Below are 27,937 nucleotides of genomic sequence, written 5' to 3' on the forward strand. Positions count from 1 at the left end.
GGCAGGATATAAATCCAATGTCGTCTTCTTCTTCTTTTTCTTCTTTGTCTTCTCCTTCTTTCTTTTTCTTCTTCTTCTCAAAAGAAGGCTGTCTTTGCTTCTAGGGTTCCATGTGAATCCTGCCTTATAAATAAAAGTGTACCCCTGGATACATTTGTAAAGCAAGCTTCTAGCCTCCCCCCCCACGCCCCCGCAGCTGCTTCTCACCTCATCTTCCCACACAGGCAAACATCCCACATTTACTGAATGGAACGGTTGAAGGGCACGGAAGGCTTTAATTCTGCCATCTCTTGCTGGCAGGAAAATAGAACTTTAAAAAATAAAATGTGTCGAGGCATTTGAGCAAACCATAGGGAAAGGGTTAAGTGACAGATATGAACAGAACGCAGAACAAGAAAACAACACCAAAAGGGATCTAAAATTAAAAACACACAGCAGCTACTTGTAATGTAGGCAATATTACAAACTACTATTTTAATATTTCCCCAAATTAAAACACCAGCCAAAGAAAAGGAAGGAGGAGGAGGAAGTAGAAAGAAGCAAAAGAAGGAAGTAGTAGTAGAAGAAAGAAGTATCATGCCAATAGAACATTAAGACCACTAACATTTTATTTAAGGTATACATTTTCATGTGCATGCACTCTGCCTCAGATTCTCGGAGGAAGTGTGCTTGCATTCCTGAGTTTATGCATTGAATAAAACTTTGTTGGTTCTTAAAGGTGCCATGACTTAGACTTCAGACCAACACAGCTACCCCACTGAATCATACGAGTAGTTAGTACACGCAGGAATCTGCCTTACACTGAGTTGGATTCGTGGTCCATCAAATGCAGTCTTTTTTAAAAAAAATTATTTTTTTATTGCTAAAAAATAAAAAAAACTATCCACATACTCAAAAACTTACTGTCGTCCAAAGATATAAAACATTCTGCATACAGAGGCCTATTACAGATAACACGTTTTATGAAAATAAGGATTCGAGGGGGAAATCTTTGCAGCAGACAAATATTCAACAACAGGAGACCACAACAATTTCTCTTGTCTACCAAGCTCAATGGGAATTGATGCATTACTAATTCTTCCCATTATAAAAGATCCCATAAATTTATTGGCCCACTTCATTTTTACTTTGCCGCAAGTAAAAGTTAAGCAGCTGCCTTTCAGCTTCTATTTTAGCCTTTCAGAATCTATTTTATCTAGTTCAGCATTGTCTGTTCAGACTGGCAGTGGGTGTCTAAGGTCTCGGGCTGCGGTCCTTTGCGTCGTCTGCTGCCTGGTTCTTTTCACTGTAGATGCTGGGAATTGAACCTGGAACGGAGCAACTCAGTTTTGGAAGTTATTTACAGGACATGAGTCTGCATTCTCAGTCTAGCCAACCAACAGGCAGAAACTGAACTTCTTTGGCTTTCTCCTTCATGCTAGGGGTGGCCAAACTTGCTTAACGTTAGAGCCACATAGAATAAATGTGTCAGATGTCTGAGAGCTGCAAGACATGAACATCAGATGTCTGAGAGCCATAAGACATGAATGTCAGGTGTTTGAGAGCCACAAGGCAGGGAGGGAGGGAGGAAAGCAAGTAGATGGGGAGGTGGAGATGGAAAGAAAGCAACTTTTAACTTTAAATGCATTCCCCAAGCTTCCATCTGCCTTGGCGAAGTGATTTAAAGAGACAGATCCTCTCTAACGTGGCTGACAGGGCTGTAGGGGCTTTAAGAGACACATGATATGTGTGAAAGAGTCACATGTGGCTCCTGAGCCACAGTTTCGCCTCCCCTGTGCTAGAACAATTCTGAATAGTGGCCCTGGAGAGATCTTAGGGCGAACATAATTGTACGGTGACCCATTCCAGAAATGTGTTGGGTACATCAATGGGCCATTCTGTGTGCAAAAGTCAGAGAACTTGGACTGGAGTTATTCAGCATCAGACTGAATGGCCAGTCTCTGAGCTCGGAAGAAATCCGTCTAACCCAGACCTTCCATCCCTTTCAGTGCCCAGTTTACGATTTGGACCACAACGTGGAATTCAACGGGGTTTACCAATCTATGACGAAACAGGCAGCCATCACAGTGCAGGTGAGTTTCCGATGGGCCGCAGGGACTCCCTTCCTTTTTGGTGGCATTGTTGCGCAGAGTGTTAAAGCTGCAGTACGGCCGTCCTAAGCTCTGCTCACGACCTGAGTTTGATCCCTGGCAGAAGCTGGGTTTTCAGATAGCTGGCTCGAGGTTGACTCAGCCTTCCATCCTTCCGAGGTCGCTGAAATGAGGACCCAGCTTGCTGGGGGGAAAGCGTAGATGACTGGGGAAGGCAATGGCAAACCACCCTGTAAAAAGCCTGCCGTGAAAACGCTGTGAAAGCAACGTCACCCCAGAGTCAGAAACGACTGGTGCTTGCACAGGGGACATTTCCTTCCCACCATTTAGGACTCTGCCTGCAGTTCTGTCCAGTGTGTTTCTTATAACAATCTAGCCCAAGTGTCTCTGATTTTTTTATTTTCAAATAGATATAATATTTTTCTTTCTATATGTTGGCTATCAATGCACACTCTGGATTAATTTAATTGTTTGATTTATTTCATTGTTTCTCCAAGCCAGCCGATGGGGTGGGGGCTTTGAAAGCCACACAGCATGTGTGAAAGAAGGAAATTCAGGCCCTTCTGGACTTACTACCTGCAAAATGGGCCTGCAAAATGGAGCTATTCTGCCTGGCTTTTGGTTGAGGCAAGCAGGGCCTTAGGCTTCCCAATCCTCAGGTCCCAGCAGGGGATCCCCCTGTTTTACAGGCTTCCCTCCCCTCCCGCCCCAAGCCAGCTGACCGGCTGGGGAAGCCCTGCCCCCACAGGCACCATGCAGCTTTAGATCTTGGGCAGGTTTAGAAACCTGCAAACAGGTTTGTTTCAAAATGTATGTGTGTCTGTGTGCCTTTAAAGTTGATCAGGAAGTACTTCATTGGAAGGGTCAGCAACACAGTCCCTCGGTTTGTTTTGCTTTTGTTTCAGAACAACTGTGTGTGTGTGTGTGTGAGAGAGAGAGAGAGAGGGAGCAGTGTAGCCCCTGTTCTTTTCAGATGTCGTTGTGGAGGAACCAGACCCAGTAAGTGTGTGTGTGTGTGTGTGTGTGTGTGTTAGGCTTGCCAATCCCCAGGTCCCAGCGGGGGTTCTTCTGCTTTCCCAGGCTCCTTCCCGCCCCCAGTCAGCTGGCTGGCGGGGGGAGGCCCCGCCCCCAAAGCTACCATGTGACTTTCCACCTCCGGAGGCTCCAGTCTCTGATTGGAAAGGCTTCCTCTTGGGATGGTATGTCAGTGTTACTTGGAAGTAGTTGGCTGCAACTCGTGAGTAGAGATGCCAATCCCTCGCTTCAGAGTTGCCAGAAACGGGGGGGGGGGGGGGGGCGGGGAGGGAAGGAAATGTCTGCTGGGCACTTCATTATTCCCTATATGGAGTTCGATTCTCATAGGGTATAATGGGGAATTGATCTGGAGGTATCGGGGGCTCTGTGGGTGCTGTTTTCTGAGGTAGTGGCACCAAATGTTCAGTATAGTATCTAGTGCCTCTCTCTAAAATACCCCTCAAGTTTCAAAACAATTGGACCAGGGAGTCCAATTCTTTGAGCCCCAAAAGAAGGTGCCCCTATCCTTCATTTCCTATGGAAGGAAGACATTTTAAAATGTGTGCTATCTCTTTAAATGTGATGGCCAGAACTCCCTTAGAGTTCAATTATGCTTGTCACACCCTTGCTCCTGGCTCCGCCCCCAAATTTTCCTGGTTCCACCCCAAAGTCTCCTAGCTCCACCCTCAAAGTCCCCAGATATTTCTTGAATTGGACTTGGCAACCCTAGTGTGTGTGTGTGAGAGAAAGGGTTGCCAATCCCCAGGTTTGGAGGCCCTCCCCGCCCCCCACTTTAGGGTCATCAGAAAGCGGCGGGAGGGGGGAGGGAAATGTCTACTGGGCAATTATTCCCTATGGAGAACGATTCCCATAGGGAATAATGGGGAATTGATCTGTGGGTATCAGGGGCTCTGGGGGGCTGTTGTTTGAGGTAGAGGCACCAATTTTGGTATAGCATCTGGTGCCCCTTCTCAAAATACCCCCAAGTTTCAAAATGATTGGACCAAGGGGTCTAATTCTATGAGCCTCAAAAGAAGGTGCCCCTATCCTTCATTATTTCCTATGGAAGGAAGGCATTTAAAAAGGTGTGCTGTCCCTTTAAATGTGACGGCCAGAACTCCCTTGCAGTTCAATGATGCTTGCTCCTGGCTCTGCCCCCAAATTCTCCTGGCTCCACCCCAAATTCTCCTGGCTCCACCCCCAAAGTCCCAGATATTTCTTGAATTGGACTTGGTAACCCTATCGGGCCTACAGCTATGACTTCTATGACACACATGATATCTATATCTTAATCTATAAAATGCGCCGTACCATCCGTGCTGCATATTTTGATTGTTTGTTGACTGTTTTATGGTTTTATTGTTGGATTTTTGCTGTTTGAGTGTTTTAACGTGTTTGTGATCCGCCCTGAGCCCATTACGGGGAAGGGCAGACTATAAACCTACTAAAATAAAATAAAATAATAGTTAAAAATAAACATGTGGCTCCTGAGTCGCAGTTTTGGCGCTTCAGATTTTACAGGCATCCAGTGTGCAGCACTCTGTGGAGTTATTCCAGTCCGAGTCTATTGAAGCCCGCGGGCTTGGGCTTTGCAGAAGGCTGGGCGGGACTGCACGGAGTCATTTCTGAAGACTCGGCCCTTCAAAAGGTGTCTCGTTTCTGTTTTCGTGCAGAGGAAAGACTTTCCGGGAGAGCAGTTCTTTGTCGTCTTTGTCATCAAACCCGAGGATTATGCCTGTGGCGGTTCCGTGCCTTCCTCCAGCCAAGGTAAGGTGCACTGTGGCAGTTGGGGAAAGCAAACAAGTCATACTATCTTGATGGAGGGTTTTTTTTCCCCCACAACGACGACGACACTGTCCACAAAGAACTGTATTAAGGAAGGGCTGTTTGGGCCAAACTGAGTAGATACCCTAGAGAAGTCCGTGCAAATGGCCAGGCCTGGCATGTGGAAGTAGGCCAAGTAGGTGAGCACCTTGGGCGCCACTTGGCCTCAGGGCACCATGAGGTGCCCCTTCTCCCCGTGCCCACCACCGTCCCCTCCCCCCGTCTGCCGCTGTTTGTCTCCTCGCACCCACCGGTGTCCCCTGCCGGCTGCCATGCCATTCCCTCCCATCCCATGCCTGCTGTCGTCCCCTGCCTGCTGCCACCATCCCCTCCCCGTGGCCACCCTTCGCCTTCTCACCCCCTGCCTGCTGCCGCCATCCCCTCCCTGTGGCCGCAATTCGCCTTCTCACCCCCTGCCTGCTGCCGCCATCCCCTCCCCATGGCCGCCATTCGCCTTCTCACCGTCTGCCTGCTGCCGCCATCCCCTCCCTGTGCCCACCGCCGTTCCCTCCCCACAGCTACCGTTTGCCTCACCGCCCCCTGCCTGCTGCTGTCCCCTCCCTGCAGCTGCCGTTCGCCTCCCCGCTGCCGTCCCCTGCTTGCTGTAGTGCAGTCCCCTCCTGCCCCCCCGTACCCACAGCGGGCTCGGCAGTCGGGCGGGGGGGTGGCGTGTGGTAGTGACGTCATCATGACTTCATTGGGGGCGCACGTGAAAAAGCCGCTAGAAGGGGGCGCAGGTAAGAAGATTGGCCTAGGAGTGCAGGCAACCCTAGCTCCGGCCCTGCAGATGGCCATTATTTGAATCTGGAAGCCGGGCCTACCCCCTCATAGACAATAAAAAAGGTAAAGGTAGTCCCCTGTGCAAGCACTAGTCGTTTCTGACTCTGGGGTGACATTGCATCATTATGTTTTCATGGCAGACTTTTTACGGGGTGGTTTGCCATTGCCTTCCCCAGACATCTACACTTTCCCCCCAGCAAGCTGGGTACTCATTTTACCGACCTCGGAAGGATGGAAAGCTTGAGCCAGCTACCTGAACCCAGCTTCTGCTGGGATCAAACTCAGGTCTTGAGCAGAGCTTGAACTGCAGTACTGCCACTTACCACTCTGTGCCACAGGGCTCTTCCATTGACAATACTTGCCCTTTAAAGGTGTAAAGTGCATTGGAAGTGCATTACTCAGCAATGAATTACCCTTTAAAGGGGTCTTGAGAGGACTGGTGTTCTATGGACCAAGTGAAGCACGTTTCCTCTCTTTGGGCACTTTCGTACATGCTGAGTAATGCATTTCCAGTGCCCTTTACACCTGGATTTTACTGTGTAAAACAGCAGAATGCACTTGCAAAGAATCGTTAAAATGCACAGCAAATACAGAAGCATTCATTTTTGCAGTGTGCCTTTTGCAGAGTAACAAATTGAAAATGTTTTTGTTCGTAGCGTAAGGACACCATTTGCAAAAGGTGCATGGATTCAGCTTTGGAACTGATTTCACACAAATCCCTATGGCTGTCGATCTGCTCATAAGTCATGCATTTTATATCCTGCCCTTTTCCCTCAAATGACCAAGCCGCCATTATTCCAAAAGCCCAGAGGACAGCTACGTCTTGGTGGGGTCCCTGTGCTGGCAAGGGATTGTACAAGCATTTATTTTTTTATTTTTAATTTATTTATTTCAGTTTATATCCCGCCCTTCCCACCGAAGCGGCTCAGGGCGGCTCACAACATATAAAATCTAACATAGAGTTTGGTTTTAAAAATACATCAATTTACAACAATTTAAAACGGTAAAATAGAAAACATATAGAACAAACGATCTGCCAAAGTGCTACACCACAACCTTCCATAAAGTTTCCAATGTCAGTTAGTTATAGGCCAGCCGGAAGAGGACTGTCTTACAGGCCCTGCGGAACTGCCCAAGGTCCCGCAGGGCCCTCACCTCTTCCGGCAGCTGGTTCCACCAGCAAGGAGCCATTACCGAAAAGGCCCTGTCCCTGGTGGATTTCCGACGGGCCTCCTTTGGCCCTGGGATTACAAGCAGGTTTTGAGAGCTCGATCTCAGCACTCTCTGGGGAACATGTGGGGAGAGACGGTTCCTAAGGTAGGCAGGTCCTAGGCCATATAGGGCTTTAAAGGTAATAACCAGCACCTTGTACCGGACTCGGTATATTATTGGCAGCCAGTGCAGATCCCGGAGCCCCGGCCGAATGTGCTCCCATCTTGGGAGCCCTAATAACAAGCATCCGTGGCGTGGGGTGAAAAGCTACTTCTTGGTATACAGAGCTGGCCCTAGACTGTCTGATACCCTAGGCAAGGCTAACTTATGGGGGGGCCCCCCCACACTGATAACATCACTGAGTCACATGGGAGCCCCCAGTTTGGCACCCCCAGAAGGCCAGCGCCCTAGGCAGTCGCCTAGTTTGCTTAGTGGCAGAGTCGGCCCTGTTGGTGTGGCTGTTAGATGATAAAGGCCAGAAATAATTCTGTTGTTTCTTTTTCCCCTCCCCTCCTGTCCAACCTCTTAGTTACAGATCAGAATAACCATACCTGGAACCTCCAGCGAATGAAGACCCTTGAAGTGACAGTTGTGCCTTCCATTAAAGGTTAGGACGAGCCTGATAAAGATAGTTTGTCTGGCTCTGGGGGTCCGTTGGAGCCACCTGGTGGGCGGTCAGGCTCCAGGGATTCTGGTCAGCCCCTCCATTCAAGAATTCCCAAAGCTTCAGACCTCATGAGGGGAGGTGGTTAGGCCCTCCTCCTTGGGACACATGGACGCCTTTGGACAGGGGGCCTCCTTCTGAACAGCTCTCTCTCTCTCTCTGTTCCTGTGCCCTTAGAGCAGGGGTGGCCAAACTTGCTTAATGTAAGAGCCACATAGAATAAACTTCAGATGTTTGAGAGCCGCAAGACAGGGAGGGAGGGAGGAGGGAAGGAAGGAAGGACAATGCACGGCAGAGGGAGAGGTGGAAAGAAAGCAACTTTAAACACATTCTTCCCAAAAGTGATTTAAAGAGAGAAATGCCTTCTCCAAGCTGGCAGACAGGGCAGTTGGGGCTTCGAGAGCCACACAATATGTGTGGAAGAGGCACATGTGGCTCCCGAACGGCACTTTGGCCACCCCTGCCCTCGAGTCTCAGCAGCCTTGTGTTTGGGTTTCTCCTCGGCCTCGGTCTGGGAACCAAATCTGAACAGTATGCCCCTGCCCACTCCCACCAGGTAGTACTCCTTTCCACCCCTCCAGCTATCAATTCAATCAGGTCAAGCTGAGGCACCATGGGTGGTCCTCAGCTTGTGAGAGCCTGCCTTCGGGGCGCCTCCCTTCCCTCCCTTCCACTGCAAGTTGTCTCTGGCATGGTGGATTCACTTGTGGGTGGGGGGGGGGTCGATCTCAACTTTCCTGGGGAGGTTCATTGCTTGGGCAGTGTGGGACAAGAAGGTGGGGCTGTTTGCTGCTTTCAGGGTCCTCCCGGGAAGACACAGAAGTCCAGACCCGGCTTCTGGTCTGGACAAAAGTGTACTCTTGGGAGCTAACATTCATATAAATAGGGGGCTGTGAAATTAGAAGAGAATGGCCATCAAGCATAGACCTCTTCTCTGAGGGCCATGTGGCGTAGGATCTGCTGCATCTGTTCCCTGCTGATCTCATTAAGAGGCTGGACATAAATAAATGCTCTGAGTAATAACAAGAGCCAGTTTGGTGTAGCGGTTAAGTGTGCGGACTCTTATCTGGGAGAACCGGGTTTGATTCCCCACTCCTCCACTCGCAGCTGCTGGAATGGCCTTGGGTCAGCCATAGGCAGTTTGGTGTAGTGGTTAAGTGTGCAGACGCTTTATCTGGAAGAACCGAGTTTGATTCCCCACTCCTCCACTCGCAGCTGCTGGAATGGCCTTGGGTCAGCCATAGCTCTCGCAGAGGTTGTCCTTGAAAGGGCAGCTGCTGTGAGAGCCCTCTCAGCCCCACTCGCCTCACAGGGTGTCTGTTGCGAGGGAGGAAGATAAAGGAGATTGTGAGTCGCTCTGAGATTCAGAGTATAGGGCGGGATATAAATCCAATGTCATCATCAAGAAGAGTTGATTTTTATACCCTGCTTTAATCTCCCAGAAGGAGCATCAAAGCTTACAATCACCTTTCCCTTCCTCTCCCCACAACAGACTGTATCTGGAGAAGTGAGCAGTGACTCCTGGAAGCTCGTACCGTACCACAGATTTTGTTAGTCTTTATGATGCTACTGGACTCTTAGGCTCTGATCACACACTTTCACAGGCACTTTCTGATCACAGGTACTTTCAATCCACTTTTGAGGCACTTTCCAGATTTTGCCAGTACAATCCAGTTGGAAAGTGCATCATTTAGTGTGTGCAATCACAGCCTGTCACTCTTTTCTCCCCGGAACAGACACTCTGAGGTAGGCGGGGCCGAGAGAGTTCAGAGAGAACCAGGGCTCACTTTGTAGCAGGAGCTCCTTTGCATATTAGGCCATCCCACTCCCAACCCCCCGATGTAGCCAATCCTCCAAGAGCTTACAGGATTCTTCTTACAGGGCCTATTGTAAGCTCTTGGAGGATTGGCTACATAAGGGGTGTGTGGTCTAATATGCAAAGGAGCTGCTGCTACAAAGTGAGCCCTGGAGAGAACTGTGACTGACCAAAGGTCACCCTGCTGACTTCATGTGGAGAAGTGCAGAATCAAACCCAGTTCTCCAGATTAGAGTCCACCGCTTTTAACCACTTCAGGATACTGGCTCTCATGAAGAATACCTCGCCAGTTCCTCTGTTCATGTTCTTAAGAAGGAGATGAGACTTTGGGAGAGAGTGTTTTAGGAGCAGAGCGGCAGAGAGACAGGTGATGGGTTTCCCCTCTGTGTGCTGACAGAAGGTCTCCTCTCCTCCATCCAGAGTCTGTTTACATTCATGCCATCCTCTTCAGCTTCCTGAGTTTCTTCTCGTTCTACTTGGGCTCACTGGTTGTTGCCTTTGTGCACTACCTCAGGTGGGTGAGGCTTTTTTCAGCAATCTTAATGTAGAGAAAGGGCGGGTGCTCTGGCAAAGACACATAAGGGTGTTTGGGGTGACACAGTGAGACGAAATCCCTGTAGGGGCTTGGCTAATGCCCAGCCATTGGTAACACATGAGGTGACTGACATCCCCCTCTGGGGCCTGTGCCACTGCTGCAGGGGCTGGTCTGAGAATGTGATGAGGTGATGCGAGTACCTGGCTTAGGGTGACAGAATACCTTGAATTGGTCTTAAGTCTGCTGTTTACTGAAGTGCTTCAATTTGCTGAAGTGAGGCCTTTGCCTCAGTCTCCATTTGCTGAAGACAGGCCTTTGCCTCAGTCACTATTTACTGAAGTTCTTTCATTTGCTGAAGTGAGGCCTTTGCCTCAGTCTCCATTTGCTGAAATGCTTCCATTTGCTGAGGTGAGGCCTTTGCCTCAGTCTCCATTTGCTGAAATGCTTCAATTTGCTGAAGTGAGGCCATTGCCTCATTCTTCATTTGCTGAAATGCTTCCATTTGCTGAAGTGAGGCCTTTGCCTCATTTTTCATTTGCTGAAATGCTTCCAGTTGCTGAAATGAGGCCTTTGCCTCATTTTTCATTTGCTGAAATGCTTCCATTTGCTGAAGTGAGGCCTTTGCCTCATTTTTCATTTGCTGAAATGCTTCCAGTTGCTGAAATGAGGCCTTTGCCTCAGTCTCCATCTGCTGAAATGCTTCCATTTGTTGAAGTGAGGCCTTTGCCTCAGTCACCATATGTTGAAGTGAGACCTTGGCTTCAGTCCCCATTTGCTGAAGAGCTTCCATTTGCTGAAGTGAGGCCTTTGCCTCAGTCTCCATTTGCTGAAGACAGGCCTTTGCCTCAGTCACTATTTACTGAAGTTCTTCCATTTGCTGAAATGAGGCCTTTGCCTCAGTCTCCATTTGCTGAAGTGATTCCATTTGCTGAAGTGAGGCCTTTACCCCAGTCTTCGTTTTCTGAAGAGAGGCCTTTGCCTCAGTCTTCGTTTCCTGGAGTCAGTCTAGAGAAGAGAACAAAATCAGTCTCATTGGGTTTGGCACTCTTCTGAATGGAGAAAAAGAAGCTTTTGTAAAAACTGTTGCTTCATTACCTCTCCAGGATGATACAGATTTTCACAGCCAATGTTATATTTATAAATAAAATTAGTGTTCCTGGAGTATGTAAGGTGCCAAGCCTCAAAAGCATACTTCTGGTTTCCTCCACCCTGAGGAAGGTGGAAATTAGGGTGTGCCTTTAGCATCCTACCCCTGGTTCTGCCTAGACTGTGCTATACCTGGGCATGGCTAGATTCTGTGAATCCAGTTCAAAGTTATTCTCCTAGAGGTCTTGATTTGCACATTACAAAATCTATGTATTCCTCACCTGAACCTTGGACAGCTATGTTCTGGGAGTTCCCAGTCAGGAACTCAGTTCCCAGGTGTGCGTAGGCTTGATGCGAATCAGGACCACAGTATGTAAGAAGGAGCTTTAGTCTGCCCCCTCTTCCCACTGCCTCTGTACTGTGTTCCCAACCCAAAACCACCCCTGGCGAGCTCTTAGTTCCCCATCAAGGAAACGTATATGTAATATTTTTCTTTCTATATGTTGGATATCAATGCAAACTCTGGATTAATTTAATGGTCTGATTTGTTTAATTGGCTATGTGTAAGTTTCCCCAGTGGGTCCAATGGTGGTCCTCCGAGGTAATTTTAGATTGGGAAAAGAGTGTGGTTGAAGCTCCTTCTGCTTGCATGCTGTGGGCCTGATCCAGGGTGCAGTCACACACACTAATCGTTTCGGTCCACTTAAGAAACTGTTTGGAAGTTGATTTTGCCTTTTCACACAGTGAAATCCAGTTAGAAGGTGCCTTGAAAGTGAATTGAAAGTGCATTATTTAGTGTGTGACTGCCCAACCCCGCCCTTCCAATTCAGCCTTGGAGTGGAATTCCCAGCATGGAACTCCAGGTGCATGTCTGACCCACAGTCCTCTTGGTGTCCACATTTGTGCCACCTGGACTTGGTAAAGTGTGACTCGGCCTGATTCTACTTTTTAAAGCAGGGGTGTCAAACATGTGGCCCGGAGGCCGGTTCAGGCCCCCGGAGGGCTCCTATCAGGCCCCCGAGCAACTCACTGTTGTCTGTTTCCTTCTCTCTCTCTCTTGTTTCCTTTTGCATCACAGCTTGCTTTGCCAGGCTTGCTTAATTGCACGGGAGCAACAGAGCAAAACTCCTCCCTTGGGGAGGAAGTGGGGCCAGGCTCTCTCAGTTGCACAGCAGAGGGCCAAGCCTCTCTTCCTTCTGTTGGCTGAGGCTCAACAAGCTAGTGAGGTGGATTAGGCTGAGTGTGTGTCCTTTATAAAGTTTATATCCCCCTGACCTGGCATTACATTTGATGACACACAAGGCCTGGCCCAACAAGGTCACAGTTATGTCAGATCTGGCCCTCATAACAAATGAGTTTGACACCCCTGTTTTAAAGCGTAAGTGGGCAGCAACCCTTTTTATTCAGAGCCTGGTGAGAGCTCAGTATCTTTCATGGGTCCTTAGCCTTGTTTGTGATTGATTTTAGGAGCCGGAGGAAGAGTTCCAGCAGAGGTGCCAGTCCTGATGACGGTAACTGTGATTCTGATGCACTATGCCCACGGGCCAGATCAGCCCCACAGAAGGCTCCAATCAGGCCCTCCAGCAATTGGCTGTCATCTGCTTCATTTTTTCTTGCCTGCTTTTTTCGGTCGCCCTGGATAAGCCAGAGCAGCAAAGCAGCCTTTCCCTCTCCCCACTCCCTTTTCCCAAAGAGAGGAGGAGGGAGGGAGAAGCAGCCTCAGCCAATGTGGGAGCTTGGCTCTATAGCTCTGCTGATCGATTAAGTTTGCCAGGCTCAATTAATCACTCTGCAGAGCTACTGAGACAAGCCTCTCTTCCTTCTAATGAAAGGCTGAGGCTTCTCCCCCTCCTCCTGCCCTGGGGAAGGAAAGAAAGAGCCAGAGTTTCCTTTGCCCAGTCTCCACCTTCAGGAGAGCTACAAAGAATGCTTTTAAGACTAGCAACATTTTAGTGAAGGTATGAGCTTTTTGCCTTGCTTCAGAGAGAGAGCGAGAGAGAGAGAGTTTTGTTGGGCTTGTAACTGGGTTCCCCTCCTCTTTTTCACTGTACTTATGCCCTCCGGTCTTTCTCAATAGGAAAGCATGTGAACGATTTAGAAGAGAAATATCAGCATTAGGCTGGGAGTGTGTTCCACCCCAGGTTTACCCAACAAATTTTCCTTATTTTATCTTTCACATTTTCCTTTGACTGGGGGTCTTGAATTTAGACTTCCCAGATAGTAGGCTGACACTGACTACTGTACATGGCTGTCTCTCTGTTTTTGTAATTGTTTTTTGGGGGGGAAGTTTTATTTTTTTTTTAGCTGTAGTCATTTTTCTGGGGGAAATTATAGTTCTGTAGACAAGCACATAGCCCTCAGTCTGTGCCATCGTGCCTTCACATGTTCTTGACTAGTACGTGAAGCAACTTCTGTACAAAAGCTCACAATGCCCAGCCGCTTCATGTTCCTCTGGGTCTTAGGCTCAAAGCCTTGACCATGAGATGTCTGCAATGAATGTCAATGAATCAAAAGTAGGTTTGCAACTTACAGATGTGCACCCCTGAACAGCACCTATTCAAGACTGGTACCGCACAGACATTGTCTGCAGTTTTTGATGCAATAATTCATAGCAAGAGGCGACATTTATCAGAGACCGTAAAACAAAATATTGCAAGCGGGCTAATGTTTTAAGCATGTTTTATTTTATGCAAAAAAAAAATCTTTGTGTGTCCGTGCCCTTTAAAAAGTTTATATGTCCGCTACCTGGCATTACATTTTATGATACACATGGCTTGGCCGGACAAGGTCTCATTTATGTCAAATCTGGCCCTCATAACAAATGAGTTCGACACCCCTGCGCTAGGCTAATAACGCAGAATTCTGGGAGAGACTTCCTGGGTCCAACAGCCTGCCAAAACCAGGAAGACCCTCACTGCCTGTGATGAATAAACAAAACTCTGACCTTTCTCAAGTCTATGCTTGAACAACAAAACAGGGCAGATGGCCCTGTATTTGAAAGATGCCCATAATCTCCCCCCGCCCCATATTTTAGAGTACTGCTGCCACCTTGGCTGCTGTCTCTTCAGGGCCATAGCAAGCCTGGCGGATATAGCCCTTCCCTCGGGAGTGGTTGCTAAGCAACCTCTTTTGTTTCCCTCCATCTTCTGACAGTGAGGAAGAAACCAGTTTTGTTCTATCACACCTTGCTAAGCAAACAGCAGCGACGTGGCCTGCTGGCTGGTCAAGAGTGACTCATGCCGTGCCCCAGGTGTTGAGGAAGTAGGTCTGAAATAGCTAGGAGATCCAGCTGTGGAACGCTTCAGCGGGTTCTCTGCCTTCCAGCTTCTGTTCCAAAGCATGACTGTGTTCCTGCCTGATCGCATAAGCGAGCATGGGGGCTGAATCAGGCCTCCAGGCAACTGGCTGTCATCTGCTTCGTTCTCCCTATATCTTGCAAAACAGTTTGCTATGCAAGGCTTGCTCAGTTGCACAGGAGCTACTGAGCATAACCTCTGTTTTCTCCATTGGCTGAGACTCCTCCCCTGGAGGGAGGAGGGAGAGCTTGTTTTGCCAGACTCTCTCAATTGCACAGCAGCGCTACTGAGCCAAGCCTCTCTTCCTTCTATTGGCTGAGGCTCCTCTTCCTCCTGGTTCCCTGGGGAAGGAAGGAAAGAGCCAGAGCTTCCTTTGCCCAGTTCCCTGGATCCCATGGGAGAAATACAAAGAAAGCACCTTTAAGACTAACGAGCGCTAATGCTTTAAGCATGTTTTAAGTTTTTAAAAAAATATATTTGTTTGTCTGTATCCTTTATAAAGTTTGCTACCTAATCTTAAATAGATATACACACATGGCCCAGCCCAACGTGGCTTGGTCCAACCTGGCATGGCCCAGCCCAACAAGGTCTAATTTATGTCATATCCGGCCCTCATGAGTTTGACACCCCTGGCATAAGCCGTCTGAGGCCCAGCTACTGACACATAAAACCTTGTGGCCCTGTTCATCATGTGTACCATGAGAAAGATGTGAAATTGGAGCCTGAAGACAAGGGCTTGTTCTCTGGACCCTGCAGCTCTCTGTGGAGAGGTGGAGGGTTTTGAGCACCCATCGTCTCCTTTCTTCAGTTTGGAGTGGAGCAGTCGAGGAATTCCTCAACTGTCAAGCAAATGCCTCCTTTGTGCTTTGTTTCCATTCCTCAGAAAAACACCTGAATGTACCCGTTTCCCCCTTCCCCGTCTCTTTCCTCTTGCCCAGGGGTGGCCAAACTTGCTTAACGTAAGAACCGCATAGAATAAACGACTGAGAGCCACAATGGAGGGAGGGCAGGCAAAGAGGGTGAGGGAGGGAGAGGCGGAAAGAAAGCAACTTTACATTCTCCAAGCCATCGGTTGGCTTGGCGTGGAGAAGGGATTTAAAGAGACATATGCCTTCTCCAAGCTGACTGATGGGGCAGTGAGGGCTTCAAGAACCACACAATGGCTGACCACAGACGGCCAGCTCAGGGTGGCATAAAGACACCCCAAAGAGCTAGCCGGAAATAGAGTGCCCAGGAGCTTCCTGATGGCTCTTAGAAGAGGGACGGGCCACGGGCACCCAGGGAACGTCTGGAACACTCATGCTCCCCATCCACAGCTCCCTAGTAAACTACAGGGTGGGCGGGCTCAGGGGTTCGAGCCCCCTCTGGATTTTCCAGGGGGGACTGAGCCCCCTCCAGGCAGCCAGTAGAGGACTTGGGGGCTAAGGGGCTCAGGCCTTCCCAGGCAACCGCTGTCAGGCATAGTGACAAACTCCTTTGAGCGTATGAAAAGGTTTTCCAGTCCATTTTAGATTTCCAAGAAGGAAGGATAACGATCTTCAAAGGCAGAAAAAGTCTTTCAGATCCCCAGTCACAATAGGCACAAGTCTGACATCAAGAGTCACAAGACTGAGAAGCCTGTAGGAGAACACTTGAGCCTTCCAGGACACTCAATGGGGACCTCTTGAGTAGCCGTTTTATTGCACAGTTGCTTTGAATGCACAGCAACTCTTTTCTGTTTTGCCCTATCTCAGAGACTCCAGCCATGCATTTACCAAATGAAAGTAAATGAACAGCCAGGGAAACATTTTAAAAAGTTCCCCTAAAGGCTTTTCCGTGTTGCCTTTTACTGTCAAATTTGCGACCATTCGTTTTTCCTATGGACACGATATGTACGTTTGCTGATCTTAAAGTGACTTCGTTCTCCAAGTGAATTTCAAAAACAGAACACAGCAGGAGACTGCTGAGATACCACTATAACCGCTGGCCAACTCCCACTTTTTCCTGGGTTTGGCCCAGCCCAGGGGCATTGTTAGGGGGAGTTCCTGCTAAATTTCTGGGAGGCTTCTCCCTAAATCTCCATGGCCCCACCTCCATAGGTAGTGATAATGGAGGCCCCTCCCTATGATGTCACTGGCTCCTCCCTATGACGTCATTGGATCCCAGTTCTTTTAGGGACCTATTATAGCAATGCCTCCCCCCCCGGCCTCAGAGGTGCCCCAGCGAAAAGGCACCACTTTCAGAAAGGCACCCCTATTGTACAGTGAAACTAGGTAAGCTTTGGCAACCATATTGCAGCTGGCTGTGCCCTCAGTGTTCTGTCAGAATTCTAAATGCACACAATCTTGAAAAGACTGAGGACTGCTGAGCTAGAGGATAGGAGGGAAACGGTGCCTTCCTCCTTCTCTAATGCTCTGTCTGAAAAATGGCAGGTTTTCTCTGTCCTCAGGCCCCTCAGGTTAGGTAGTCTGTTGCACTGTGTGTAGGCAGGGGAATGACCTTTGAAGCAGTCTGATGGAAATGAGAAGACAAACATTCCTCTGTTTTCCATGGCAGGGTCCGGGGCAGCGACGTCTTCTCAGCCGATCACCGTCAGCACCGCCGAGGGAAGCAGCTATGGAGCTATAGGTACAGTACAGAACCCCAGAGACCCTGGCAGACAGAGCTGTGTGGCTGGAACTGATCTAACACGTTCATGTTTGAGAGCTGCTGCTTGCAGGAGACAGCCAGAGGAGGACTGAAGAGAGGCCAAGAAAAGGGTGGGAAAATTTTCTGCCTCATGATGGCGTGCACAAGATGACTGACTTGCTATACAGAAGGCGTGTTAAAGTGTGTGAAGTGGATTTATCCATTTCCTTCGAATTTCGGTGCCAGTTTTAAAACCAGAGAAAGAGATAGTGCAGGGGTGTCCAACGGTAGCTCTTCAGATGTTTTTTGCCTACAACTCCCATCCTGATGGAAGTTGTAGGCAAAAAACATCTGGAGGGCTACCGTTGGCCACCCATGAGATAGTGAATTGAATCTTCACATAGAGTTCGGTCATGTGGGCTGAGCACGTCTGAGAGGCCAGCTCTAATGATAACCTGTATGGGTGTGATGTTCATCAAGCACCTATTCACACATTATTAACAGGAGGGCCAGCTACCCTGAGGAGAGCTGTAGCAGCCTGCTATTCAGCTGCTCCACACTGACCTCTCAGAAATACCGCCCCCCCCCCCCAGGCCCAACAGATGTGATTGTCCGGACTTCACTTCCAGGCAAGGAGCCAGTAATTTCTTCTCCCAATTCAGGTTGTAGTTCAAATATCCCCAGGCCTCATTTGGGGCAGGAGCTCACAGGAGCAGAGCTCCAGAACCTCTAAATTTTATTGTGTTCTTTCTTTCTTACCCCCACCCCACCCCCCAAATACTTTTTTCCGGGCTCCATTGTTCAAACCCCCTGTGAGAATTTTGCTGAACTCTAAAATTTGACAAACTTTCTAATATTTTCCCCCAGAAAATGGGGAAACAACCAAAACGTATCAAGTAGACAGATGGAAATTGTCATCATGCCACTGTGGCCACATAAAAAGATAAAGGTAGTCCCCTGTGCAAGCAGCGAGTTGCTATTGACCCATGGGGTGATGTCACATTACTAGGAGAAAATCATTTAAAAAGTATGATGGGAGTAAAGTTTTATATAATTCAAGAAGCATTTGAAGGTAGATGCTGAGCTGATATAATTTAGTACACCTTCCGGTGATGTTGGGGGTGTGGCATATGCAAATGAGTTGGGCTAATGAGCTCTGGCACTTCTTTTTCCACAAAATGACCCCTGAATATCCCTGACCTCCTTTCCAGATGAGTCAAGCTCCAGCGGAGGCCAGCCGCTGTCTCCGTTGGGCCACAAAACCACTTGCGGCTCCGACACGGACAGCTCTGTGGAAGAGGAAAGCGACTTTGACACCATGCCTGAAATTGAAAGCGATAAGAACGTCATCCGCACAAAGGTACAATCCACTCGCAGGTCACATGTAGCAAGAACGGCTTGTCTTGTGTACCGCCCTCCTCCACTCCCCCGTACTTTGGAGTAGTCTAAGATCCTTTTCATGGCTTGCAGCATCCAGAATCATCCTCATGGACGCCCTTCAGGCACACCCTTGGCTGAAGAATCTTACTTGGTATTCTGTGGGTTTGCCAGTCCCCAGGTGCGGGCAGGGAATCCCTCGGTTTGGAGGCCCTCCCCCTGCTTCAGGATCATCAGAAAGCAAGGGTGTGTGTGGAATATGTCTGCTGGGCTCCCCGTTATTCCCTATGGAGACCTATTCCCATAGGGTATAATGGAGAATTGATCTGTGGGTATCTGGGGCTCTGGAGGGCTGTTCCCTTGAGGCAGATGTGCCAAATTTGCAGCATAGCATCCGATACCTCTCCTCAAAATACCCACCAAGTTCCAAAAACATTATACCAGGGGATCCAATTCTGTGAGCCCCCCCCCAAAAAAGCTACCCCATCCATTATTTCCAATAGAGGGAAGGCATTTAAAAGGTGTGCGGGGGTCCCTTTAAATGTGAGGGCCAGAACTCACTTTGGAGTTCAATCATGCTTGTCCCACCCTTGCTCCTGGCTCCACCCCCAGTGTCCCCAGATATTTCTTGAATTGGACTTGGCAACCCTAATATTCTGCCTAGTGGCTTTCAGGCACCAACTGAAACCCTTTTGATTCCAGCCAGGCCTCCAGTGAGCTGGGCTGTAAACCGTTCTCTTTGTTTATTCAGACGTTTATAACCTGCCTTTCGTCATGGCTCAAAGCGGCTTGCAATAACAGTCAAGGAAACATTTTCAGGGGAAAGCAAAAAATAAAATCGCAACCCCCCCCCCCCTCCCCACATTCCTCCTTCCCTCTTCAAAGACACCTGCCATTCAAAACCTCCTCAGAAGACGCCTGCCGTTCAGACCCCCCTTCAGTGCCTCCTGAAGGTCCCTGTGGAGGGGGCCGCTCACCTCCTGGGAAGCCTCTTCCACATAGCGGGAACCGTGACAGAAAGGCCCATGCTCTGGGCAACGGCCAATGGGCCCCCGTGAGTGGTGGGATAACCAATGGAAGGCTGCCTGATACAGGGCTTTTGTTGTAGAAACAAGCCCAGCAGGAACTAAATTGCATATTAGGCCACACTCCCTGATGTCACTGCTGTTTCACACTGGGCTTTTTTGTTTTTTTTAAAAAAGAAGCCTAGCAGGAACTCATTTGCATGTTAGACCACACCCCCGATGCCAAGCCAGCTGGTACTGTGTTCCTGTGCGTTCCTGCTCAAAACATAAGAGATGCCATGTTGGATCAGGCCAATGGCCCACCCAGTCCAACACTCTGTGTCACATAAGAACATAAGAGAAGCCATGTTGGATCAGGCCAATGGCCCATCCGGTCCAACATTCTGTGTCACAGAAGAACATAAGAGAAGCCATGTTGGATCAGGCCAACGGCCCATCCAGTCCAACACTCTGTATCACATAAGAACATAAGAGAAGCCATGTTGGATCAGGCCAATGACCCATCCAGTCCAACACTCTGTGTCACAGAAGAACATAAAAGAAGCCATGTTGGATCAGGCCACTGGCCCATCCAGACCAACACTCTGTGTCACACAGTGACCAAAAAACCCAGGTGCCATCAGGCGGTCCATCAGTGGGTCAGGACACTAGAAGCCCTTCCACTATGCCCCCCCACAGCATCCAGAATACAAAGCATCACTGCCCCAGGCATGAGAACATAAGAGAAGCCATGTTGGATCAGGCCAATGGCCCATCCTTTCCAACATTCTGTGTCGCACAGGGTCCAAAAAAACCAAGTACCATCAAGAGGTCCACCAGTGGGGCTGGGACACTAGAAGCCCTCCCACTGTGCCCCCTTCCAAGCACCAAGAATACAGAGCATCACTGCCCCAGACAGAGAGTTCCAACAATACGCTGTAGCTAATAGTGCGTTCCCCAGAAAAAGAGCCTTGTCTTGGAGAATGAGATGAGGGACTTCTCAGCTAACACGTTCCTGGTGCTCTTCCCTGTCTTAGGCTTTTTGCAAGACCATTTCCAGTCCCTTCAAAGCACTGCAAACTGGACCACCCCACCATCCATCTCTTTCTGCCTTCCTTCCTTCCTTTCTTTCTTTCTTTCTAGGTCTTCCTTTATCTCTCAGATTTATCCAGGAAAGACCGGAGAATTGTCAGCAAAAAGTATAAAATCTACTTCTGGTAAGTATTCGACAGCCATCTCAGGCTAAGCTCAGTCTGTTCTGAAAACGCTGCCTTGCTTATATCTCGCTCTTCAAGAGACTCACTGTAGTTGTGGCCACCACAGTTCAGCATTTGCCGTTTTGAGTGCAAGGAAAGCGCCGTTTCTCAGAAGCCAGTCTCACGCAGCAAGCAGCCAACTCAAATAGCGAATGACCCGCCTTGGCTGGAAGAGTCCGGTGTTCACTGAGATTCAGCTGGGGCTGAGCCACTTCTAAAATTGGAATCCAATCCTACAGTGACAGTTAATGCACAGTGCCAGGAATTGTTTAACTTGGCACCTACTGCCATTTGACCAAATCTCCGAGGATGGAAAGAAACCTCATAACGATAATAGGAGCATCTAAGATTGACATGACTTTTTAAAAATTTCACATAAGGACAACCCGAGCACACAATCTCTACTTAACACATAATATTGATCACATAATAATATTTCTCCATGTAATCCCCAGGGCCAGCTCTAGATTGCCTGGCACCCTAGACAAAGCTAACTGATAACATCACCGAGTCATATGGGGGGGGGGTGCTCAGTTTGGCGCTCCCAAAAGGCCAGCGCCCTAGGCAGTCGCCGAGTTTGCCTAGCGGTAGCAGTTGCTTTGCCCTCGGGCTTCTGCTTTCCCCTGACTCAAGCAACCAATTCCCCACCAGTTGCTGCACGGACTCCTTTTGCTCTGCGGCTCCCTCCAATTTCCCCCGCGGGTTTCTTGCTCTCAAAAAAACAAGAGCAAGAAACCGCAAGGGAAATTGGAGGGAACCGCAGATCATCATGTGCCCATGTGGGAACCGGCGGGGAACTGATTGGTTGTGCCGGAGAAAGCAGAAGCCTGGGGGTGGAGCAACTTCTAGTGAGGGATCGGTCTCAATTTAAAAAAACCCTGCCTCTATTAATGTCTAATATCTTAGACATTAACAATAACGTCAATTTATTAACAACAAAGGCAATTTAGCCATTTTTATCCTGCCCTGCCCTTCCTCGGTGAGTTCAAGGCAGCATTGTGTCCCCCTCCCCATTTTTGTCCTCACAAGCTTGGGCGAATGGCTTCTTCACACATTATGGAGGGCACAGAATGGGGTCAGGGGTCGCCACCTCTGTGTCAGATGACACAATCGCACATGAGTGGTGGGTTCTACTCTTTTTCTGTGCATGTGGTGCCCAGTTAGCATCAGGACCTTGAAGCACGTGGAGCCTCCCCCACCCATTCCTTGCTCCATTTTGCCAGTCTGAAATCATTCCAGGGGGTGCCGTTACGACTGCTGGGGTAACCTCCAAGTATCCCAGAGCACATGTGGATTTGCCCAAATAGCACGCACTGGGACTGTTTTAAGTTGGGGAAATGGAACAGGAGAAAGACAAAACCCTCTTCTCCATGGTTCTCATCCTAATCAGGCACAACGTTTGCCAGATTTGAGAACACGCAACTCATGCATGGTTCTGCTACATCTGAGACAGGATGCAGCCCCCAGACCCAGCGTAGTGCAAGAAGCAGCGCTGTTGGAGTGTCAATCTCAGGTTACCCAGCATGCTTCATGGCAGAGTAGAGACTGGAATGTGCATCTCCCAATTTATATTTATAACCCACCTTTCTCCCTTAATTGGGACCCTAAGCGACTTACATTGTTCTCCTCTTCTCTGTTTTATTCTCACAACAACCCTGTGAGGTGGGTTAAGCTGAAAAGAAAGAGAGTTTATTATGGCACCAAGCTACTTACATGAGTTAGGCTGAAAGTGCGTAACTGGCTCAACGTCAGCCAGCAAGTTTCCACGACAAAGTGGGGATTCAAACCTAGGTTTCCCAGATCTTAGACTGACATTTTAACCGCTATACCTCACTGGCTTTTCTAGTCCACATTTTTGATGACTGCACCACACTGGCCCCACAGAATAAACTGTGACATATAATCACACTGCTGCAGCTCTGTATCCCTAGCCACGCAGTTGGCAAACTCGAAACTAGAACTGTGGAGGCCTTTACACCATCTGTGAACTGTTGAACACCTCAAAATAGTTTTCGAGGGGGCGGGATGGTTTCAAACTGCGTAACCAAGGGGAGACTTGTGATGAACACGGTGTTGACAAATTGGCAGTTGAATCAGTTTCTCTTCACATATTTCTGTGTGTGTGTGTGAGAGAGAGAGAGAGAGAAAGAGAGAGAGAGAGAGAGAGGCAGGGGTCAACACCTACTGGAGCCTGGTTGTTTTTTGGAGAGGTGGACAAGGAGACCATTATGAATTTGCGGTTGGGTGGTGCTTGTGCATATGTGTGTTTGAGCGAGTGAATTCAGTTATGCAGCCCAAGTGTTGAGTGGGATAAGTTATGTGAGGGAAGTTACATGAGGACCATCAACAAAGGCCTACATTTGGGCTTGAGGTAAACGTAGGGAGTTTGAGGGAAATAAATACAGGAGGCTTGGGCAGGAGGCTTGGAAGCTGCTCCGTCCGGGCAAAAATATCTTAAATTTCTTATCAGTGGTGTCTTTTGTGGGGGAGGGAGAGGACTCCAGAAAGAAAATGGGAGGTACCATTTTGGTTACTTTCTTTGTCAATGCCCTGGCTTCTTTTCACCTCTCCCCTCTGTTGGTGAACAGACACATTGCTTTGTGTTACTTTCATTGCCAAATCTTGGTTTAGCCTCAAAGCGGGAAACGCTCTTCCTCGGACAACGGAGAGACGGATAGAAATGTCTACAAGTTGGAGAACTGACAGGGTGTTGATACGTTTATACCATCGAGGGATAATGCAGGAGTCAAGTCGCACCTTTAGGACCAACAAACTTTTATTCAGAATGGAAGCTTTCGTCTGGAGAAGTCTGCATGCACGTGAAAGCCTGCATTCTGAATAAAAGTTCGTTGGTCCTCAAAGTTGCTACTTGACTCCTGCATTATCCCTCTATGGTATAAATGTATCAACACCCTGTCAGTTCTCCAACTTGTAGACATTTCTATCCTGCATTGTTCTGCTGCTTCAGACCAACACGGCTGCCCACCTGGCTCTATCTGCATAGATGGATAAGTTTGATTTATAATACTTGTGCTCATGTGCTGCTCGCCACTGCCTTTCCCTGCATCCGCAGGAGAGTTCTGTTTTTCTAAGTGCATTTCAGTAAGAAGACTAGCGCCCTCTAAAGGCGAAGTAATGTTCTTCTCCCAAACAACTAATCCTCTTAACGGTCTCCCGGCCTTGCAGGAACATCATCACCATCGCTGTCTTCTACGCCCTGCCGGTGGTCCAGCTGGTGATCACGTACCAGACAGTGAGTTACTGCCTTTCTCCCTTTCCGTGAACGAGTCAGTTCCTCTTCTGTTTTGGTTTTCCATTGTGAAGCTCCTCCTTTCTCCATTGCATTAGAAAGAAGCGGGGAGAGAGTTTCACCTAACCGTATAGCAAAACTCAAAGAGCATCAAAATGCCAGCGACGCTACCTGATCCCCCAAATTTCTGTATTTGCGCTATTGCTCTGTTCAGGTGGGAATGTGCAGAATCTTTATTTTTTCAGTTTTCTCCTTTTTTTTTTTTTTACTCCATGGTCCGTAGCAAACCAGAACGTTTCGGATTTCCTTTCTTTTTAGGAACCGCAGGCATAAATCAGGGACTTCTCAGTGCAGAAAAAGAGACGACTAAATGAGCGGGGGGTATAAGAGAGGTTTATAAAATTAGGCAGGGGGTGGAGAGGGTTGACAAAGTGAATTTTTTTCTACTCGCAAAATACTGGAACTGGAGGGCATCCAGTGAAGCTGACAGACAGTAGATTGAGGACGGACAAAAGGAATCTACACAGAGAGTGATTAAAACATGGGATTTGCTGCCAGAGGATATAGGGACGGCCACAGGAACAAACAGCTTTAAAAAGAGATTAGATAGATTCCTGGAGGGTAGATCTGGTCAACGGCTACTAGCCATGGAGACTGAGGGGAACCTTCACATTTAGAAGCATTCAACCTCTGAATCCCAGAGCCAGGAGGTCACATCAGGAGAAAGCCTTGACTTCTGTGCCCGGTTGTTGGCCATCCAGAGGAACTGCTTGACCACTGTGTGAGACAGGATGCTGGACTAGATGGACCCTCACTGGTCTGGTCCAGCTGGGCTCTTCTGATGTTCTTATGCGGACCTCAGCCTCTGTGCCCTGTTGCTGGCTGTCCAGAGGATCTGGTTGGCCACTGTGTGAGACAGGAGGCTGGAATAGATGGACCCCGGTCTGATCCAGCAGGCTCTTCATATGTAGGCCTCAGCTTCTATGCCCTATTGCTGGCTGTCCAGAGGAACTGGTTGGCCACTGTGTGAGACAGGAGGCTGGAATAGATGGACCCCGGTCTGATCCAGCAGGCTCTTCATATGTAGGCCTCAGCTTCTATGCCCTATTGCTGGCTGTCCAGAGGAACTGGTTGGCTACTGTGTGAGACAGGAGGCTGGAATAGATGGACCCCGGTCTGATCCAGCAGGCTCTTCATATGTAGGCCTCAGCTTCTATGCCCTATTGCTGGCTGTCCAGAGGAACTGGTTGGCCACTGTGTGAGACAGGAGGCTGGAATAGATGGACCCCGGTCTGATCCAGCAGGCTCTTCATATGTAGGCCTCAGCTTCTATGCCCTATTGCTGGCTGTCCAGAGGAACTGGTTGGCCACTGTGTGAGACAGGAGGCTGGAATAGATGGACCCCGGTCTGATCCAGCAGGCTCTTCATATGTAGGCCTCAGCTTCTATGCCCTATTGCTGACTGTCCAGAGGAACTGGTTGGCCACTGTGTGAGACAGGAGGCTGGAATAGATGGACCCCGGTCTGATCCAGCAGGCTCTTCTTATGTCGGCCTCAGCTTCTATGCCCTATTGTTGGCAGTCCAGAGGATCTGGTTGGCTACTGTGTGAGACAGGAGGCTGGAATAGATGGACCCCGGTCTGATCCAGCAGGCTCTTCATATTTAGGCCTCAGCTTCTATGCCCTATTGTTGGCTGTCCAGAGGAACTGGTTGGCCATTGTGTGAGACAGGAGGCTGGAATAGATGGACCCCAGTCTGATCCAGCAGGCTCTTCATATGTAGGCCTCAGCTTCTATGCCCTATTGTTGGCTGTCCAGAGGATCTGGTTGGCCACTGTGTGAGACAGGAGGCTGGAATAGATGGACCCTGGTCTGATCCAGCAGGCTCTTCATATGTAGGCCTCAGCTTCTATGCCCTATTGCTGGCTGTCCAGAGGAACTGGTTGGCCACTGTGTGAGACAGGAGGCTGGAATAGATGGACCCCGGTCTGATCCAGCAGGCTCTTCATATGTAGGCCTCAGCTTCTATGCCCTATTGCTGGCTGTCCAGAGGAACTGGTTGGCCACTGTGTGAGACAGGAGGCTGGAATAGATGGACCCCGGTCTGATCCAGCAGGCTCTTCATATGTAGGCCTCAGCTTCTATGCCCTATTGCTGGCTGTCCAGAGGAACTGGTTGGCCACTGTGTGAGACAGGAGGCTGGAATAGATGGACCCCTGTCTGATCCAGCAGGCTCTTCATATGTAGGCCTCAGCTTCTATGCCCTATTGCTGACTGTCCAGAGGAACTGGTTGGCCACTGTGTGAGACAGGAGGCTGGAATAGATGGACCCCGGTCTGATCCAGCAGGCTCTTTTTATGTAGGCCTCAGCTTCTATGCCCTATTGTTGGCAGTCCAGAGGATCTGGTTGGCTACTGTGTGAGACAGGAGGCTGGAATAGATGGACCCCGGTCTGATCCAGCAGGCTCTTCATATGTAGGCCTCAGCTTCTATGCCCTATTGTTGGCTGTCCAGAGGAACTTGTTGGCCACTGTGTGAGACAGGAGGCTGGAATAGATGGACCCCGGTCTGATCCAGCAGGCTCTTCATATGTAGGCCTCAGCTTCTATGCCCTATTGCTGGCTGTCCAGAGGAACTGGTTGGCCACTGTGTGAGACAGGAGGCTGGAATAGATGGACCCCGGTCTGATCCAGCAGGCTCTTCATATGTAGGCCTCAGCTTCTATGCCCTATTGCTGGCTGTCCAGAGGAACTGGTTGGCTACTGTGTGAGACAGGAGGCTGGAATAGATGGACCCCGGTCTGATCCAGCAGGCTCTTCATATGTAGGCCTCAGCTTCTATGCCCTATTGCTGGCTGTCCAGAGGAACTGGTTGGCCACTGTGTGAGACAGGAGGCTGGAATAGATGGACCCCGGTCTGATCCAGCAGGCTCTTCATATGTAGGCCTCAGCTTCTATGCCCTATTGCTGGCTGTCCAGAGGAACTGGTTGGCCACTGTGTGAGACAGGAGGCTGGAATAGATGGACCCCGGTCTGATCCAGCAGGCTCTTCATATGTAGGTCTCAGCTTCTATGCCCTATTGCTGGCTGTCCAGAGGAACTGGTTGGCCACTGTGTGAGACAGGAGGCTGGAATAGATGGAACCCGGTCTGATCCAGCAGGCTCTTCTTATGTAGGCCTCAGCTTCTATGCCCTGTTGTTGGCAGTCCAGAGGATCTGGTTGGCTACTGTGTGAGACAGGAGGCTGGAATAGATGGACCCCGGTCTGATCCAGCAGGCTCTTCATATGTAGGCCTCAGCTTTATGCCCTATTGTTGGCTGTCCAGAGGAACTGGTTGGCCACTGTGTGAGACAGGAGGCTGGAATAGATGGACCCCGGTCTGATCCAGCAGGCTCTTCATATGTAGGCCTCAGCTTCTATGCCCTATTGCTGGCTGTCCAGAGGAACTGGTTGGCCACTGTGTGAGACAGGAGGCTGGAATAGATGGACCCCGGTCTGATCCAGCAGGCTCTTCATATGTAGGCCTCAGCTTCTATGCCCTATTGCTGGCTGTCCAGAGGAACTGGTTGGCTACTGTGTGAGACAGGAGGCTGGAATAGATGGACCCCGGTCTGATCCAGCAGGCTCTTCATATGTAGGCCTCAGCTTCTATGCCCTATTGCTGGCTGTCCAGAGGAACTGGTTGGCCACTGTGTGAGACAGGAGGCTGGAATAGATGGACCCCGGTCTGATCCAGCAGGCTCTTCTTATGTAGGCCTCAGCTTCTATGCCCTATTGCTGGCTGTCCAGAGGAACTGGTTGGCCACTGTGTGAGACAGGAGGCTGGAATAGATGGACCCCGGTCTGATCCAGCAGGCTCTTCATATGTAGGCCTCAGTTTCTTTGCCCTATTGCTGGCTGTTCAGAGGAACTGGTTGGCCACTGTGTGAGACAGGAGGCTGGAATAGATGGACCCCGGTCTGATCCAGCAGGCTCTTCATATGTAGGCCTCAGCTTCTATGCCCTATTGTTGGCTGTCCAGAGGAACTGGTTGGCCACTGTGTGAGACAGGAGGCTGGAATAGATGGACCCCGGTCTGATCCAGCAGGCTCTTCATATGTAGGCCTCAGCTTCTATGCCCTATTGC

The 27,937-nt window shown here is 49.3% G+C and overlaps 1 protein-coding gene across 1 annotated transcript in view; it reads left to right on the forward strand.

Moving 5' to 3' along the window:
* Positions 1-27,937, forward strand: part of SIDT1 (SID1 transmembrane family member 1) — a 126,961-nt gene that overhangs the window by 64,450 nt on the left and 34,574 nt on the right. The window contains exons 6-14 of the mRNA XM_060236850.1: positions 1,989-2,072; positions 4,778-4,871; positions 7,456-7,527; positions 9,821-9,914; positions 12,489-12,532; positions 16,853-16,924; positions 18,136-18,284; positions 20,449-20,522; positions 23,748-23,814. Coding sequence (XP_060092833.1) covers positions 1,989-2,072; positions 4,778-4,871; positions 7,456-7,527; positions 9,821-9,914; positions 12,489-12,532; positions 16,853-16,924; positions 18,136-18,284; positions 20,449-20,522; positions 23,748-23,814 — 750 coding nt within the window. The remainder of the gene's footprint in view (positions 1-1,988; positions 2,073-4,777; positions 4,872-7,455; positions 7,528-9,820; positions 9,915-12,488; positions 12,533-16,852; positions 16,925-18,135; positions 18,285-20,448; positions 20,523-23,747; positions 23,815-27,937) is intronic.

This window comes from Heteronotia binoei, chromosome 4 (genome assembly GCF_032191835.1).
Source record: "Heteronotia binoei isolate CCM8104 ecotype False Entrance Well chromosome 4, APGP_CSIRO_Hbin_v1, whole genome shotgun sequence".
NCBI lineage: Eukaryota > Metazoa > Chordata > Lepidosauria > Squamata > Gekkonidae > Heteronotia > Heteronotia binoei.